The 19859-nt window shown below is 41.2% G+C and overlaps 1 protein-coding gene across 1 annotated transcript in view; it reads right to left on the minus strand.

The window, feature by feature from the left end:
- Positions 1 to 19859, minus strand: part of GALK2 (galactokinase 2) — a 138834-nt gene that overhangs the window by 113316 nt on the left and 5659 nt on the right. The window contains exons 2-3 of the mRNA XM_063445684.1: positions 7540 to 7628; positions 6774 to 6897 (exon numbers count right to left, since the gene is read on the minus strand). Of these exons, the coding sequence (XP_063301754.1) occupies positions 6774 to 6897; positions 7540 to 7628 (213 nt within the window). The remainder of the gene's footprint in view (positions 1 to 6773; positions 6898 to 7539; positions 7629 to 19859) is intronic.

The following is a 19859-nucleotide window of genomic DNA, read 5'->3' on the forward strand; positions in this document are numbered from 1 at the left end:
CCCCTGCGCTCTCCGCCACAAGTCACCAATAGTTGCTCCCGGACGTGTGCCGTCCGATTTCAGTTTTTTGCTCCTCTTTCCCATGCTACCTAAGTTGTATAATTTGTAAGCTTGGTCGAGTGTTTTTTGGGGGATAATAGTTTGTATTTTTGCCGAAATAAGCTGGTATTAGCACGGAGCTCTTCGGAGATGCGACCGTTCCGTTCAGCTGTTGGCTCCGCCCCCCCCAAATTTGTGGGCTTTTGTAGGAAAACATTATCCAAATATTCTGTGGGTGATAAGCATATGGAGTCTCGGAGGTATTTGTGTTATAAAAGATATACATCTGATTCCATGAGTATAATTTTCGTTTCAAAATGAACTCTGCAGCAGTAAAAACAAGCAGGGAAATTGAAGCAGCTTTTGCTGTTGCCTTTCAGGATAAAAACCTATTTAGTGAAAAAATGCCTGTTATTTTCTTCCAGCTTGATCTTTGAAATGAGCAAGAATGTTGGCTTGCAATCTTGTACCAATCAAATTCATTTTTTGTAATTGTGGAAAACATCTAGACGCCTATATGTTTTATATTTAAAAAAAAAAAAAAAATAGTAACAAAAGTATAAATGAAAACGTCTGCTTACGAGACTATTTACAATAAAAATTTTAGAATGTTATATTAAAGGAAAATTAGAATTATGGTCATATACAAAAGCTGTATGTGATGGATCCTGGACCAGAACTGTAGATTACACACAATCCTGCAAAAGAGCTAATCACCCCTGGTCACCTCCTATCCTCTCAGAGTCCATATCACGCGGAACGTTCCCTCTCTCGGCAGCATAATGGTTCCACACACCTGGGACAGATGTAATATCTCTAGTGGGTCCAGGTGTAAATTGCATAGTCTAGTCGGCCTGGTTCAGGGCTGCTACCTGCTGGAGAGTGCTTTTTGGAGGGGAGGTACAGGAGGGTCAAGCTAACAATCGCTACCTAAGAGCCAAGTGCAGCCTCCCATTTCCATGAAGAAAACAGACTATTTCAGTGACTGGAATTTAGGCATGACAGCCTGGAACTCTCAGATCGGGATGTGATCTTAGACCAATTAAACTTCAGTCGAAGATTTGTTGGGCTAGCTACGTCCCATATGGGCGCTTTTTTATATTTTGCTTGAGGGAACGAGACCTATGCGGAGATGGAGGATTTGTATGTCTATCTTTTGTTTAAGGAATGATTTTATATGTTTTATTATTTGGCTGTTCTGGTGTCTGGGGACCTAATAAAATAAAGGGTATTGAACTAGTGTATCCCAGACTCAGAGACACCAGTGCAGTAACCCATTGTTCTTGTGAGTGACCCCTTGCTGGTGTTGTGGCAATAAATACAGTGGTTTGTGACAATAAAGCCAGTTCTTGTAGCCAGCACTATGTATATCATCTAGTGTCTGTGTCTATAACCACTGAAGCATGACTTTCCCCTGGAAGAAGAAGAAATAGACGGAGTTACTCTACTGAGTACTGGGCTCCATAACAACGTACAACTGAATTGTCTCCTATTATCCCCAAATTCATATATCTCTTCCAGTGCAACCCAGTTTATGCCCAACTCCTGTGCATCAACCAGGTGAATAACACCTATTACACTGCCCCAAAGCGGATAAAAGTAGTGCTCGAAATGTCCACTTGCCATTGGTAAGTTGACATTCTGCCCTAGCTAGCTCGCTATGTTCCCCCTTGCCTGTAAAAAAAATACACAGTGCTCTGAAAGCAGCAGATTATTGCAGCAGTGGATGCATAGCTGGTACGTGTGTCCATCAGGATTGTCTATTAACAGTAGAATGGGGCACAGGCCGTTAACCCCTTAAGGACACATGACATGTGTGACATGTCATGATTCCCTTTTATTCCAGAAGTTTGGTCCTTAAGGGGTTAAAGCTCTGTTGATATCGTAGAAACCTGCCTGACCAATACTGGATATAAAGTATCCAGTTCTACACAAAATGAGAAGCCTATTGGCATCCAGTACACAAGATTTGGAAAGATGGCTTCTAATTTCCTTTTTCTTAATTTCAATAAGTGTTTCTGAGTCCGTGCAAACACCTTCACCCAATCCACAACTAAACTAATGAGGTGCAATCATGTAAATAAATTCTGCATAAATTCCCAAATATATTTTTGGTGCATTAATTTCTTACAGTCTGCCTGTAACTGTGTGTGTGTGTAACTGTCTGCCTGTAACTGTGTGTGTGTGTGTAACTGTCTGCCTGTAACTGTGTGTGTGTGTAACTGTCTGCCTGTGACTGTGTTTGTGTGACTGTCTGCCTGTAACTGTGAGTGTGTCTGTCTGCCTGTAACTCTGTGTTTTTGTGACTGCCTGTAACTGTGTGTGTGTGACTGTCTAGTTGTAAGTGTGTGTGAGACAGTCTGCTTGTAATTGTGTGTGTGAGCCTATCTGCTTGTAACTGTGTGTGACTGTCTGCTTATGACTGTGTGTGTGAGACTGGCAGCCTGTAACTCGGTGTGTGTGACTGGCTGCTTGTAACTGTGTATTACTGTCTGTCTGTAACTGTCTGTGTGTGGCTGGCTTCCTGTAACTGTGTGTTTGTGTGACTGCCTGTAACTCTGTGTGTGATTGTCAGCCTGTAACTGTGTGTGGCTATCTGTAACTGTGTGTTTGTGACTGCCTGTAACTGTCTGTGTGTGACTCTCTGCCTGTACATGTGGCTGTATTGGACAGAATATGTGTATAACTATGTGCATCAAAATGTGTGTCTGACTATGGGACTGTGTGCATGTAACACTGCAAAAATACACACCTCCGTTCAAACATGGTCCTACATGCATTTTTTAAAATATGAATTAAATACCTGTCACATATGCCACAGACACTCAATACACCAATAACAAATAACACAAAAAATACTATATAGTTTTTGCCCGCAATCCCCTCCATCTCAAATATATTCTCCCACTTCCATATTTTCCCAACGTACAGCCTCTACTGTCATGTTCTTCCAGTGCATCACCAGTGACATTCCCACCAAATAATTTTCAGTTGTATTTCCCCCAAATAAGGCCGCAATACCAAATTCATCTAATTAAAGCAGCACTGTCATGCCGAACTTACCTTTCCTCAATCTCTTCCTCTTCTCCCCCTCTCTCAGGATCTGTTCTTCATTTCTTCCTGTCTGCTCTAGTTTTCTTTAAAATCATAAGACAAAGTAGGGACTCTTTGCCTTATGGAGGTTTCCTCCGCTTGGCCAGCTTTGACCAGCGGAGGAGCAAAGTGTGCTTAATTTTCGCTGGTCAGAGCAATTTTCCCATAATTCTTACCTTTCCTCTGTGTTCCCACGATGCTTCCTGTCATGTTAGACGAAACTGCCGAATTGCGTTCTAACTGAATGAGAACAGTATGTTCGTTTGTTTTAGAACTCAATTCAACACTTTGTTCGTTTCGGAATTTCATTCGAATGAATGAAACTACGATTCAATTTGTGCTGCAGCTCCATCTTGTAGCTGCTTAGTAGATAACTCCCTAATTCCCACGGTATTAGGGAGTTATCTTCCAAAAGGCTGAAAGACCTAAATTGTTCTTTCAGCCATATTTACTAATACTAAGTAAAGGTTACTTAGTATTAGTAAATTATACCCCTATTCGCTATACCGCGAGTAGGGGCATGTCTAGTAAACAGTGAGCAGCCAGTGGCTTGAAATCCATCCAATCAGAGTGCTTTGTGTCATTTTACACAGCGTGGGAAAGTTCTTTGGAATTTCCCCACGCTGTGTAAAATGACAAAGAGCACTCTGATTGGTTAGATTCCAAGCTCACCAATCAGTGTTATAAGTCAAATTACACAGCGTGGGAAAATTCCAAAGAACTTTCCCACGCTGTGTAAAATGACACAAAGCACTCTGATTGGCTTAAACCAACCAATCAGAGTGTTCTTAGCCTAATTGCAGGGCGGGGCAAGGCTTTATAAGCCTTCCCCCGTCTTGCAGAGCTCAGTCTGCGTGGAGCCCTCCATGGGTGAAGATGGATTGTTTTTTTTGCGCTCAGGTTTTTTCTTTTTTTCGTCAGGTTTTTTTTTTTTTTTTCATCAGTTTTTTATTTTATTTTAAGTTCAACGGGTATGATGTTTTTTTATTTGGCCTTTTTTGGGGCTGAAAGATTTTAGAAAAAAGACGACGTCAAATGGTAAGATTAATTTTTCTTTACATGTTAGTTATTTTATTCCCCCCTCAGTATTTTTTATGGTGAGGGGGGTAACTTTTTTTGGGGTGGGGGTGTGGGTGAATAGGGGCTTGGGGACCCCTAGTCACCTTTGATGGTGGAGGGGGTGGAACTTGTCTTAGGGCCCCCACCCGCCGCCAGGGTTCCCCCCTCTCATTATCTTTATGGTCCCCACCCACTGCTCAAGGGTGGGGGGGGACAGTAGGTGTCCCCCCATTGTAATTTATGGCCCCCACCCACCGCGCAGGGGTGGGGGCCGGGGGGGGGGCAAGGACAGTAGGTGTCCGCCCACTGTAATTTATGGCCCCCACCCACCACACAGGGGTGGGGGCCGGCGGAGGACAGTAGGTTCCCCCCCCCCCATTGTTATTTAGGGCCCCTGTGAAGGATTTTCCATGTACTTGCCTGTGGGCCCTCAGTTAAACCCTCTCCCTGCTGTTTAAATACCTGTATCTGTTCGGTTTAAAATGTATAAAAGAAATGTCTGTGTGTTATGTGTAAAAGGTGACTTTATGTATTTTAAAGTGTTTTATGTCTTTTTGCAACCATGTGCTTAATGGAGTCTGCCTCTAGCCCTGGATAATTGGATTACTTTCCCCTTTGTCTCCAGGATAGAGGCCTCTGTAAAACCTATTTAAACCAGATTGCCATGCTGCCAGTAAGGGACAAAAGATACTTTTACTAACTTTTGAACCCCTGGTCTGATTCATGCCATTTTTTAATATGTTGTTCCCCTGAATGGATTGATTGTGAATATGTATTTTTTATGTGAATGTGATGTATGGTTTTAGAGTTATGAATGTTAGGTAAAAAGTATGTTAAACTGTAAATGTTCTGGCCATCAGATAATTGAGCTGCGTATATTGCTAAAACTCAATTATCTAGCCTGGCCCAGAGGAGGAGTTTTGTGTTGCATAAATTGTGAGTTCTGTGTGCCAGTAAATCAGTCTTGTTCCAGCATTAAGCCTTGGCTCATGTGTGGATTATTTGGCGAGACCAGCAATTTATTACTCTGTGGATTACTTGCTGATTTTATTTTATGGGAAGAAGGGAATGCTTGACGGAGTAACGGATTGTACCGTCACAGCCCCCACCCGCCGCGCAGGGGTGGGGGCCGGATAGTAGTTTTTGTTTTTTTACAGTGAGCAGCCACAGGCTGCTCACTGTTTAGTGGACATGCCCCTACTCATGGTATAGCAAGTAGGGGCATTCAGGAGATTTTAATCTCCCTTATGCTTTTATGGGGGTCATATTGACCCCCATAGAGTGAGGGGGGACATGGGGGCTTAGGAAGTGGCGGGGAGCATTGCTCCCTGCCGCTTCTATAGTTACATATTACAAGGAGGGAGCTGCGTGCCGGTAGCTCCCTCCTTGTAATAAACTGAACGAACGAACACTGATATTCAGTGTTTGTTTGTTCGTCTGACAATGCTATTCATTCATTCGTCTTTCTGACGAATTAATGAATAGATGAAATTCCCGTTCGCATGCCCAAGTGTTTCACTGGGCATATGCGGGAATTTCACAGTGCTATCTAGTGTGGGCAGATGACTTGTACCACAAGGTCTTCCTCTACCCACACAAAGATGGCGGCGCCCCGGAATATAGATCAAGGCATAAAATAAAGAATAAAAATAGGTAATATGGGGGGCTTAGGGACATTTGGGGGTGATTAGGGGGTCAGTTAGATGTAGTGGAGTCGGGAGGGGGGTTAAAAAAAAACGGTATTCGGCCATGACAGTGCCGCTTTAAGACAAAGCTGCATTATCTTACCTCCCAACTCAAAGCAATTTTTCCCCAGTTTGAGTAATTTTCTGCATCACATAATTCACAATGCCATATTCACCAACACACATACACAGAACACAATATGAAAGGACAGAAAGGGCTAATATTGGATACCAGAGAGTGGGGGTATATGTATAGCTCTAACAATATTTGTAAATTGCTGCAGCATAAAAGATTATAATCAGAGACAGCAACAGGAGGCACCATAATCAACAATAATGTGTTCTGTTGCCTGAATTGTCCCTTTAAAAGCCTCAGTCTAGGTAAAACTATACAAAAAGGCATTACATGGATTGATTTGACATACACAACTGCAACAAATTTTATAATTTTTACAGTGCCAACAGTTTTTGATTTGCTTTATAGTTATGCAATGGGGATATTTAAAATTGAGTCATTGGTAGATATAATCAATTTAACAAACACGAGGGGTGAAGGATGCCATGGTGAAACAAACTCACAGTCTATGAGATGAACCACTTGTTTAAATTGCACCCTAACTCATTAGTGAAATATGTTCTACACACATTCTTATTGTTTCCTCTGCTTTTGGTGATATACCAGATTAATTTTTAGGAATGAACTGTCAGTCTTTTACTCCCAGTGCCTTACCTGTTACATGATGTCAACACTGACAATTCTGTATACTACAAAAATGGTTTTCTCTAATTAAAAAGTGATATTATTGTGCATTTTTATTGGGGGAATTTGTTCCAACTTGCATATTTCATAGATAAACTATATAGATTTAGTTTAGCAGACAAGTAAATATTACTTACAAATAGGAAGGATTTGTATTAGCCAACTGCACCAGTTTAGAGTTGGTTGGCCGTACAGCTGCTAATATGTCTTGCTCGATAGCCATTGGAAGTACGGCATAGCCACAGTAGTCAATGTGCTCTCCTAGAATGGAGAATACATTAGATAAAAAATATAGACATATTTATACATGCTAATGTAGAGTAAATGTAGGACATGCATGCTTCAACATGAAGTTTGCTCCTAACAATCTTCTAAAACAACTGGTCTTATTGAAATGTAATTTTAACTGTGAAATGTAATTTCTATAGTTAAATCTATAGCACTATTTAAACAGAAATAAAGTTTTCGTGGAAGAAAAGTTTCAAACATCTGAATCCGAATTTCAGAAACATCTGAGAATGAGTCAACCCAAGGTCATCACGGTAATTAGCAATGGGATGTTGTGCTGAGGTTTTTCATAGCTCAGCAAAAGACAAATGTTGCTAGAGATAGAAATAAAGAAACACAATGTACAAAATAAGTACAAATGTAATTATCCATCATAACAGAACACCAGACACAAACTACAAAGAGTCACCTTTAGTTGAGCAACTTGGGAAGTTTTAAAAAGCTTAGTATTAAACTTGCCATGATTCAGAATTGTGCAATTTTTCTTAATATTTTCAAGTTACCCCTGATCTCACATTAAAAAAAATGCTGTGAAATAAATGTATCCTTGTTTGTACTTTGGGATATGTAAAGTTACTGCATAGCGTTGCTTTCTTATGTTAAGGTATATTTTACCGATTAAGTTGACACGTCCCGGGGCTCGAGCATAAAATGCAGGCTCATGTCCATAGTTAGAAGAAAACATTTCTTTCAGCTTTAGCAACCTGTAAATGTAAAGAAAATGCATCTGTTATCTGAATACTTTAAACATATGCCATAAACACAGTATTGTTGGAATTGTTCTTTTGATGTATGGTTAAAAATATCCACTTTCTGCAACATTAAATAAAGAGGACACACTCTTCACACGGAAAGCTTTTCAGTAAGCTAAAGTGCTTCAGGGGTCTGGAGTGTCCGTTTAAATACTATACATGATGAATAACTAATCTACAAAGATAGCATCAGGCGTAAAGGTCATAAATAAAAGATAAGCACAGATCTTTCTTGTCCTAACATTGCACATACAATTTAGTACAAAGAAATATATATACAAGTAAAAAAGACATGTACATAAAATGTTGCCAATACATTGTGCAAGCAACTATATACAAATATAAATATACTATATATATATATATATATATATATATATATATATGGTCCCTCCCCACCTGTCAATCAATTCTTGAAATAGAAATAGGCATAGACCTCTATGCCAAGGATTGAGTGACAAGAGAACCATCCTACAGGCAGTTTGCCTACACTCCAACTGCCTGTAGGATGGCTTCTGCTGCACTACCCGCACTCCAACTAAAATGTTGTTCCCTTCATAAGAAAATAGTGTTGCTAACAGACTATGATAGATTCTAGGGACAAGGGGCTGCAGCACCGGCTTATTCCTGGAAAGCCATCATAGAACCAGTTTTATAGCTTGGCACTAGCAAGAATCATCCAACTGAGGAATTGAAGTCTACATTGCCCAGGTCTACTGGCAGTGTTAAGTTCAATTAATATAACAATTTCCTTGGTATCTAATAAAATCTCCAAAGTTTACTGAGATGTTAACAGTATAAAATAGTCAAAAGCATGGCTGTAATTCTGGACAATACAAAAGTCTCAAAAAGAAATAATGTTGTGGACTACATCTCCCTTTATGCTTTGCCAGCGTATGGCTGTAAGTGCATTATGGGAGATGTTGTCCACAAGATCTGGAGCTCCAAAACGTTGCCTACCCCTGTCCTACGACTATGGCAGTTTTATCCCATTCCTTACGTATCCAAAAATACCTTTATCTCCAAGACAATCTAAATTCATATTTTTCTAGAACCCATTTTTTTCTTTGTTGCGGTGCATGTTACAAAAGATAGTCTGACTGGCAAATATATATTTCTGTGTTACTGGGAACGGGTTGGGAAGAATTGCAGTAAATCCCAAATCTCAGTTTTCTCTTATTTAACTACTGCACTAGACTGCCAACTGTTTTGAGAAAACTACAAAATAGTAATTAAAATGCTGCGGTTGGGTACAAAAGATATCATTATATTGTTATTGAGCAGAATGTTCTCTCGGAACGATTTTAGAAGCATCAACCATTTAAGTCATTTAACACGGCTGGGTCTTCAATGTGCCAGATTTCTTTTTTTTTTTTTTTTTTACCAGCTCTGGTATTGTGAAAATCAAATTGTAACAAAGGGAAAAAAAATACATAAAATAAATTGTGCCCTAGAAGACAGAAAGAAAATATGTAAAGGAAAGAAAATAGTGGCAATTACCTTGTGCAATGTTACTATTCCCCAAATACTGTGTCTAACATTTTGCTGCCAGTGAATATTGACAAACTTCAAAATGCTTTGCAAATACCATCATAACAGTTTTACTATAGTAAATATTGCTGTTATATAATATGTTAACAAGTGACACTTTTTTGTTTTATTTTTTCACATAATTAGAACAATATAAATGGTGTGACAGGTATACTTTGTTGATGAAAGTGTGTGAACAAAACAAGCACAAAAATTTCCTAAATCGCGGTGGAGCCTGACCTCAAGAGGAAGCAGACGCCATTTCACAATGCTCAGTCTTAATCTCTCTTTTAATCCTGTTTTTCTGAGAGCCAAATTGAGCAAATGCTAGGCTACTCGCTTGAACTCACCTCTGTGAACACTACTGCAACGATCTATGCCATTCTTCCACACTCCCAAGTTGAAACAGCAGAAACGCAGACCTTAGGACCTCGACTTGGCTGAAGTGCGCGGTAGCGTAGTGCCTATCTACGGTGATGCCCACACCTGGCACACTTCAGCCCGCATCCCTTAGACAGAAATCCCAGCAACCCCAGCCTGACTTAGCACAGGGGGTGAAGAATATTGGAGCCTTACTCCAGCGTCAGCCTCAGCCCAAGATGGTGTTGCCTAAGACGTCAGAAGCCCCGCTGGGTTCAACACAGGCCGAACAACCCCCGTCGTCTCTTAGGCCATAAAGGACTCTTACAGACATCCCAAATTGTCTAGCTGCACAAGATGACAGGTTCCGCCGAAACCATGTAAAAATCAGAGGTATACCCGATTCAGTTACACCGAAGGAGCTTCCACACTATGTACGGCGATTCGTGGCCACTGTCTTGCCTCCAAATCAGGCCAAGAAGTTTTCTCTTGATGGAACTTACCACCTCCCAAAGTCTGGGGGAGCTACCGCATCTGCAGTGCGAGATGTCATCGTCCGATGTACATTGTCTCAAGACAAAAGATTCCTGCAAAGAGCTCTGCAGGGCAAAATGCCATTTACATTCCAAGGTTCTAACCTTAGATTTCATCAGGACATCATTCGATCCACCTTGCAGTGGCGACAGACTTTGCATCCTGTTACCAGTCAACTGAGAGCTGCCGGGGTGGAGTACCGTTGGATGTTCACAGTTCACAGTCACAGTCACGTATAATGATATTGTAAACAAGATATCCTCACCTGACGAGTCTCCAGCCCTTCTACAGGCCCTGGGCGTACCTGTATCGCAGTCTGCAACTAGTGGACTACCGGGCATCCCTACCAGGGACCCATCCCACATTGTCCCTTCCTCCTGGCAAATGGCCTGACAGCAAGAAAAGGGACTTTACTTATCTAGAGTTGTTAAAATCTCTATGTGGTTCAAAGTTCCTATGTTCGTTTTAGCCATCGAAGGTCACCTTTTTCTAAGTATTTTCTTTTACACGCAACAAGCTGCACACATAGTATACCCTCCAAGGAGGTGTAGCAGTACCTGGCTCCTTAACCTTCGGAGCATTAGCCCCTTTTAAGTGGTTTTTTAACTCCCCACTCGCGGTCCCTCCCCAGCAACCCCAATGGTTAGAGATCCACTAGCAGATGGCCTGACCCTATACTTAAATCTCACTTGCTCTTAAAGCTAGATACTTAGCACTGATTGTGAGTCCTAATACTAGATCTTGCTCTACGGGCTGCCCATTTTACGCAGTAGAATCTTCATACATAAAATGGCCAGTGCTTTGTATCCACTTCAATGTAAAATGTTACTTAGTCACATACTATATCAGGGGTATAAGGTGGTGTTTTTTCTTTTTTCTTTTTCTAAACACCTTAGACACACCCAGGTAATTCCTTAATCCTGGACTGGTAGGGGGTCCTTGAGGACAGGGTTGTAAACCCCTGTACTATATGATGTAATGATCAGTATTTCTATACATGTTTTATGGATGTCTCTTGCACGAACATTGATATGAAAACTTGATAATAAAAAACAGATTGTCAAAAAAAGAAATTCCCTAAATCACAAAAAAAAAACTACTTGTAATAATTATTTTTCTATATAGAGATATTGCACTGCAACTGGGAAAATTGTACAGAGCCTGCCCTCCTGTGCTCACTTAATGGATCGAGCAGACTGACTGTATACTATGTCTTTGTGTGTACTGTGATTTTGTAGGGGTGTTGTTTATTGTGTATACACGACAACCATACTCAAAAGGAATTTAACTATTGCAAATTAAATCTGTTTATTGGACATAAATTTAATTTGCAATTGCTAGCCAGACAGTGGAGCCGGCGCAACTATTATTGCCCAAAGCTGTTCCGGCTTGTGAGGAGGTCTACAAATCTCCCTGCATGACCCTGCGCTGTTCTCTCCTCAGGCAGCACCTTCAGCTCCCTGAGGATACTCCATTCAGGCTACAGACGGTGTGGGGGGTATTTAGAGGGGTCTTCATGAAGCCAAAGATGCAGGTCCGCCTGGCAGCCCACCATTGGATCATCAGGGAAAGAAGATTAAAGCCCCATTCACTGCAAACAAATTTAAGTAGGAGGGGGTCAACAAAAAGTAAATAAATACAATTTTTTTTAAAAACGAGAAGCACTGTGTGGCTTCTCATACACAATCACATCACTTCCCCCACACATAGTCACACCTCCCATCATACACAATCACTCTGTCAAAGTTACTTTGACACTGTCATCTTCAGACACAACCAGTCCCCCCGCATGCACATAAAACAGCCTCGCCATAAATACAATGCACACATCAAGACCACAAGCAGCCCCCCTCATACACACAACACACTGCAAGCAGCTCCCTTTAGCAACACTACACCAAAATGTACTTCTTTTTCTACTGATTGCCTAAGAGTAGGGTTGGGCAAACAGTAGATCCCCAGATGTTCTAGAACTGCAACTTCTAAGATGCTCTGTCATTCCAAAGGCTGGCAAAGCATCATGGCAGTTGAAGTTCCAGAACATCAGTCAATCAGCTATGCCCTTGGCCAAAGATTATTTTTCAAGATTCTGAGCAGCGAAAGGGCAAGGGGCAGAGTGATCGGGAGTTGGATACTGGACTTTGGCGTGAAACTGTTCATGAATAGTTTAACCCGTCACCCCTAAAAGGTAAGCCGGTGCCTGAGACCTCCCGGCACCACAAAACTTTATTCCAGTTACGTTGTTATAGTGCCCAACTGCCCATAGTTTTCCTTTAAGAATAGGGATGAGTAAATCATATATTAAAAATCTGGAGAAGCAATAGTTCCTCTGTAAAGTGCAAACCAGATGCAAGTACAAATGTATTGAGATGTTCTGCGTGTGCAGGCCTCCTGGGCATCTTTTTCCCACGTGCTCACAAGGAATCATGGGTTTTAGCACAGTGTTACATTAAAGATCTGATTCAAATGGAAATAATAAAAAGCTGTTTTTTTGAGGGGGGGGAGCAAAATAATAAATTTTAATAAGCTATTAGAATACGTCATCCTCAAGAGTGGCAGTTTCTTTTGAAGCAGTTGGTCTCATGTACTACATTGCTTTTTTCCTTTTAGGTCTACATGGAAGCACTATGATGCAGATGCAAAGATGAGAGCTCTTATTGCTAAACAACATTACATCAGAATGAATGCTGCCGATGACAACATACAACTGTTTGGTTAGATGTGGTTTAGTAATACTTTCTTTGATGGAAACTGGTCTGGTCTTTTGAGTTTATCCAATTAAAGTGACACCATTTTTGTTCTCTTTATTTATAAACTACTTAAATGAAAGCATATGTTTCAAGAAAAGAAAAGGATCTGTTAAAATAGTGTGGTCTGTTTCCTTTTGTCATAATACTAAATTCTTGGCTGAGACAGATTAACAGTGAGCCTCCAGCCCACCTATATCGATGGTTGTAGGCGCAGGTACACCATATTTAAAGTATTACCCGGCAGACAGTACCAATCATACAAGGACTAGGACAGGGTTAGACAACCTTCAGCACTCGAGATCGTGTGGCTGCATCTTCTTTGACGCTTTGCCAGCATTTTTGGAGACATAGTCCACAACTTCTGGAGTGCCGAAGGTTGCCTATTCCTGGACTAAGAAACAGAATTAGTACTTTTGCAAGCTAGTCCCAAAGTTTACAGTATTAAATTGCAGTGACATTATTTAATTGAAATTGAAAATAACTATGCAACTTGATACCAGATTGATATAAAATGATTGTGGTTATGTGTTTCCTTAAACATACCCTCAATCAGCAACATTTACTTTGTTTCCTACTGCTTTCACATGTAAAATGGTCATTTTTCTTGAATATCCTCATTAACCTCTGAAAATCTCAGAACGAACATCCAATAAAAACATGTTAAAAATTCAACGTGGATTTTAAAAAGATTTATAAAAATGGTAGTTATAGAACTATAATTGTTTGTTTGTTTTTCGTTAAAGAGACTGTCAAATTTTGGGGGCTTTGCACTCTCAAATGTAACATCCCCACTCAGTATATGGTGTCAAGGGGGTAAGCAGAGGTGAGTTATACTTACCTAAATCTTGCCATCTTATTTCTTCAGCTCCTCGTGTTCCATCTACAAGTGTACACAGTACAAAAGGCTATACAGGATCCGGTAAGACCACAGGATATTCAATAGGTAAACTCGAGCAAATAGCTACCAAAATTGTTTGGGACAGCTGTGGGAATTGACAAAATGTGATGGCAGAAAATCCACCTTTTGAAAAGTTTTGTTAACTTCAGTTTTTTGACATTAATCCAAGTATCCCCTACTTTAGTTTATTATATATTTTGACTCTAGTTCAATGATGTTCCAATACACTCAATATTTTTGGTTTGGATTTTCTGAAGATGATATATTTATGAAACACATTCAGAAATGTTATGTTGGTGAGAGAGAAGGTTCAAACATACATTTCACAAAAAGCAAAACTGACTATATAACAAGTCTGCCAGCCCATGTAAAAATACATTTTGTCCATTATACTAATATTCCAAACATAGGGGGAAGACATATTTCAAAATTATCTGTATAAAATGTAAAATAAAACAAATAAAAAAAAATTTGAGATTTACATGAAGTTTGAAAGATAGTTTTTTTTAAGATCTTGAAAAATACCCGTAGGGTCGAAACGTCGATCGACCACATTGATGTAATTGTGTTTTTTTTCCACATTAAAACCACGTATAATATTCAAGATCAGGAGTGCACCCTCTTTCTTCGTTATTTATATATGCAGTAAAACCCTAGTGCTAGGGACACCTCTTTGGCCATTGAAACCTTGGTACCATCAACTACTCAGCATGTTAACAGATTACCCAAGACTCGTCCAGATGTGTAGGTATTCTCTTCCAGGTACGGCGGGAAAACCTCCTCTTCTGGTAGTATCAGACTAAGTGCATCTCATAGCATCAATTATTTCAGGTCACTCGAATCTCACAGAGAGTTTTCAGATTCAAATAGAAGCATTCTCTCAGAAGCATGAGCCCCAGGTACCTGTGCAAATTGTGGAATGGGTTATGGATCACGTACATTCCGATTTAGCTAGTGTTCTTAATTTTTTGTCCTTCTCTTTTAGTTCGGATAAAGTTTACCGCACTGTTAATGTTTATTACTCAGCTATATCAGCAAATCATGACCCTATTGATTCTTTTCCTGTGGGCAAACATCTTCTAGTCCTCCATATCAATATACATGGGATGTTAGTCTGGTCCCCCCATCAACCCACCCTAATTTTTAATTTTTCAGTTTAATCCTGGTTGGAGATAAAAGTTTGGATTGGTGGGGGGCGGGGCCGGGCCGCCGAGCTGAGCGGTCGCGGGGCAGATCAGCTCCTGCTAAAGATGTCCTTTTTAGCCCGTAAACCATGCTTAAGGAGGGAGTGAATGGTCCGCGACTGCGACCCCCGATGTCCCTGGGCTACCGGAGCTGAGGAGAGGCTAGCTCCTGCAGTTTTAGTCCCTCAGGGGAGAGGTCCCTGCGGCCACAGGCGAGACCTTACCCGGCGGTGAGTGGTGTGGACGGCCGCCGCACCACTATCCTGCCCACTGGAGCCCGACAAGCATGGATACCACCGGCGGGCCCGGTCCCGATTCCCCCCCCCCTCTGGACCGGGGGGGTGATCCCGGTCATCACCCTAAAGCTGCACTCGGAGACACCACAGCGCACGCCCCAGGCCTAGATCCAAGATGGCGGAGGCCATGTGCGAAGACACAGAGCGGCAGAGCCTGATGCAGACACCATGTGGTCCGACACGCAAAGCAACGAGCACTAACCGACCTCGGACTAGACGGGCGGGGCAAACCTCAAACATGGGGCAGACCGCGGGAATAAGGAAGCTGGCTACACATAAAGGCAATTATCGGAAAAAACACCGACATGCACGCTGACCGACCGGAGAAGCTCCCGCGCAAACCCGCTGGCGGCACCGACCGGGAAAAACAAAAAACAAAAAAAAAAAACACGTTGGACAGCAGCCCTCAGACCTGGGCTATATGTGTGCCCTGGTGAGACAAAGCTCCACTTTCCGGCTATGAAGAAGAAGCTAAACGTGCCACCCAAAGGAGGGACTATCTACTTAAGCATATGAGTGGCATCGGGAATTCACCCACATTCAAGTCTTTTAAAGAAAAGGTGGAAACTCTAACGACCAGAGCTGGTGGCAGAAGACCAGCCACGGGAGATTTTGGCAAAGTGTTGAACTCCACAGCAAAAGCCAGTGCCACAGACTCTTTAACTGAGAACGAGCTGGAGACCCAGTGAGAAGTCTCTGTGTGCAGCAACCAATACTGCAAGATGCTGCAAGAAATGTAAAACCTGTCTACTGCGTTGTCCCATGCCTTTCTTTCTTTGTATTTTTCACCTTTCCTTAGATGCTAGCCCTCGGTGTGCTAGAAGTGTGAGCCATATGCAGTTCATTTCATTAGCATGAAACAGGGTTAACAACTATAACAACTGATACGTTTAAAAGCGGTTGTATATTTTTGTTATAACGCACAATCTTTAAAAGTACATCTCTTTAAGCAACGTTTTCTGTCATTCTAGTGGACGGTTTTCCCGCCTGTGGTGCATACTAAGCATAGACAGCTAGTGTCTCATTTTCAGAGTGCCCACCAGTTAAACATGCCTACTTAGTCTGTTCCTTAACGTTGAATTCCTATATTATCTGTGACATTACTAGCCATGACTACTTAAACCTGTTGAATTTATTACGGTATGTCAATTTATACCTTATTCAAAAAATGTGCATTGTTTATTCATCCCCCACTGTATCTATTGTCGTTGAAATTAGCGAGTGGACTGCCGTTGGGGTACCACAAGCATGTATGTTAAATCCATATGCGCTACAAAAATAAAGAATTTAAAAAAAAAAAAAGTTTGGATTGGTTCTTATCCTTAGAGTTTTCTATTGGTTATATTCTAATGTTATCACAGCTCGAAGGATGAAGGAGATTTGGGGGTCATTCTTTATATAGTCTACGTTGGATGTTGATTGGTTTTTGGGCTTTCCATTTCAGTTATTGACTGTTTCTCTGCATTAAAACTTTATTGTAAATTTAATTTAATTTAGTAAATAAAGTTAATGCATTATACTCACCTCTTGTCTTGAATAAAATCTATATTTTCTGACATCAAGACTAGGGAAATCTTGAATCTAAACGTTTGTCAGATATTTTATTCACCCATTATCAAAGTCACTCAGATCCTTTCACTTGCCTATTTTTCCTGCTTCCAACACATTAAATTCAAGAACTGACTGTTCACTTGCGGCCTAATATATCCCACCCCTTAACAGGTGCCATTGTAACAATATAATCAATGCTATTCCCATCACCTGTCAGTGGTTTTAATGTGGTGGCTGGTCAGTGTATATTGGAGGCAAATTAGGTTTGAAAATCTGCGCCAGAATTTTTAGTATCTAGGCCAGGATTTTTTAACCTTCTGGATAAACTGGCCAGAAACTTTTAGTATAGCTGAAATGCAGATCAAATTCAGGCTCATTAAATACTGTAAACAATGTTCAGATTTTACATTCCGAATTCCCACAGTCCAGCACCGAATTATTTTGCCCCATTCAGTATTAATAAAGTGCCAACAAAATCTACAGTGCTGTACAATAGGTGGGCTAACAGATGAGTATTTGCAATGAGACAAGTTGGATGTACAGGAACAGAAGTTGCTGACGGATCTACTGAAATGAGTTTACAATCTAGAGGGATTGGGGTAAAGTGACACAAGAGGTCAGGGTAAGAAGTATTTCATGTATAAGTAAAGCAGGGTGCTAGAAGAGCTTATAATGTATTTATTTTTTAGAGGGGGCAGTGCCTCAGTAGCATGGGGCCATTTGGATTTAAGTGAATAAATCTGACAATAATATAAAAAATGGGGAGGAAGAAGGTGCTGTTAAATTAGTTTAGTATGCACCAGAATGAAAGCTTTGGTATTGGGTCTGGAGTGATTACTATGAATTTTAAAAGTCAATAATTAGATGTTAGCATGCAACTACATTTGTCACCACTAGATGGCAATGGTGGAATCAAGTTATTATTATTATAATTATTATTGGCATTTATATAGTGCCAACCTATTGTGCAGCACTTTACAATATTATTAAAGAGGGTTGATAAGGACCCTGCTCAAATGCACTTACAGTCTAGAGAAGCTGTTATGGTGCCAGGAGGTCCTTGACGTCGTCTCACCTTTAGAGGTTAAACATTTCATGCACCGTTGAACCCCAAAGTCCAGTATCTCGAGCCTGATTGCTCTGCCTTCTGTTACTCCAAAAGAGGAAGCAACTGCCAGGGGCATCTCTGATTGGCTAAGAGTGTCAACTGATGTGCTAAACCAATCAGTAGCTCCCCATTTTTAAAACAGCATGAGATAAATAGGAGAGTAAAAAATGGGTCGCAAGAGAATACTGAGAACGGGCAGCAGCTGAAATAGCCTGCCCTTCGGTCGGTCCCCGCTCAGTTCTCAAGCTGTTTTTTGCTCATCTTGTGCCATTACAGAGAGAACTTCTCTGAAACATATCAGACTGGTCCCACCCATACAGGCAGTCCAGATCCGAAATGCCAGCAAGTTCTCTCTGCACGAGAGACACAGCAACCCCAGACGATCGTTTCAGCCTTGTTAGGCATCATCAGTGAGGCATAGCTGATATCTCCCTAGGCACCGTGAGCAAGGGGTCCACGTCTGGATTATCCCTTTAAACTTGTGGAGAGTAAAAAATGGGTCGCAAGAGAATACTGAGAACGGGCAGCAGCTGAAATAGCCTGCCCTTCGGTCGGTCCCCGCTCAGTTCTTAAGCTGTTTTTTGCTCATCTTGTGCCATTACAGAGAGAACTTGTCTGAAACATATCAGACTGGTCCCACGGATACGGGCAGTCCAGATCCGAAATGCCAGCAAGTTCTCTCTGCACGAGAGACACAGCAACCCCAGACGATCGTTTCAGCCTTGTTAGGCATCATCAGTGAGGCATAGCTGATATCTCCCTAGGCACCGTGAGCAAGGGGTCCACGTCTGGATTATCCCTTTAAACTTGTGGAGAGTAAAAAATGGGTCGCAAGAGAATACTGGCACAAGATGAGCAAAAAACAGCTTGAGAACTGAGCGGGGACCAACCGAAGGGCAGGCTATTTCAGCTGCTGCCCGTTCTCAGTATTCTCTTGCGACCCATTTATTACTCTCCACAAGTTTAAAGGGATAATCCAGACATGGACCCCTTGCTCACGGTGCCTAGGGAGATTTCAGCTATGCCTCACTGATGATGCCTAACAAGGCTGAAACGATCGTCTGGGGTTGCTGTGTCTCTCGTGCAGAGGGAACTTGCTGGCATTTCGGATCTGGACTGCCCGTATCCGTGGGACCAGTCTGATATGTTTCAGAGAAGTTCTCTCTGTAATGGCACAAGATGAGCAAAAAACAGCTTGAGAACTGAGCGGGCACCAACCGAAGGGGAGGCTATTTCAGCTGCTGCCCGTTCTCAGTATTCTCTTGCGACCCATTTATTACTCAGCATGAGATAAATATGGACGTTTCTCAAGCCGTTTTGTGAATAGGGAATAAGCGCCAGGGACTTCTGGCACCATAAAAACTTCACACCAATTAAGATGTCATGGAGCTTAGAGTGTTCCTTTAAAATAGGCAGTATATTGTAGCAAACAGTCCTATCTAAACAGATAAATAGATAACATTGATAGAATACGGGCAAGACGGATTATCTTCGATGAAATTTAAATACATTATGTTATTTGTTCAGTGTACTTACAGCTGAATAATTAACACTAGCAGTGGTTCTAAAATTACTCCAAGGAGTATCAATATCGGATTTGGTCCACGTCACGTATACACATACAGTTACCTTGTCCATAAATTGCAATTATTATGCTCCCATATGCGTGTCATGGCAGGCTTCCTTGCAAGAACTCCCATGAATCATTTCTCCCAATAAAGTGACACTCACACCATGTTTATAACGTATGCCTAAATGAAAGCACATGTTACAAACAGAACAGATCTGTTTCAAAAAGGAAAGGGACCACACAAATTTTACAAACAGTACTAAATCACAAAGTATAATTTAAGGGGCAGGGAATGATTCATGAGATGGCATTTAGTGACAGTAAAAGGATGGCAAGCACAGACAGCTGATGTTCACAGAGAATCAGTTCAATCTATTCACAATTTACATTGTGCGTGTGCAA

This window comes from Pelobates fuscus, chromosome 3 (assembly GCF_036172605.1).
Source record: "Pelobates fuscus isolate aPelFus1 chromosome 3, aPelFus1.pri, whole genome shotgun sequence".
Lineage (NCBI taxonomy): Eukaryota > Metazoa > Chordata > Amphibia > Anura > Pelobatidae > Pelobates > Pelobates fuscus.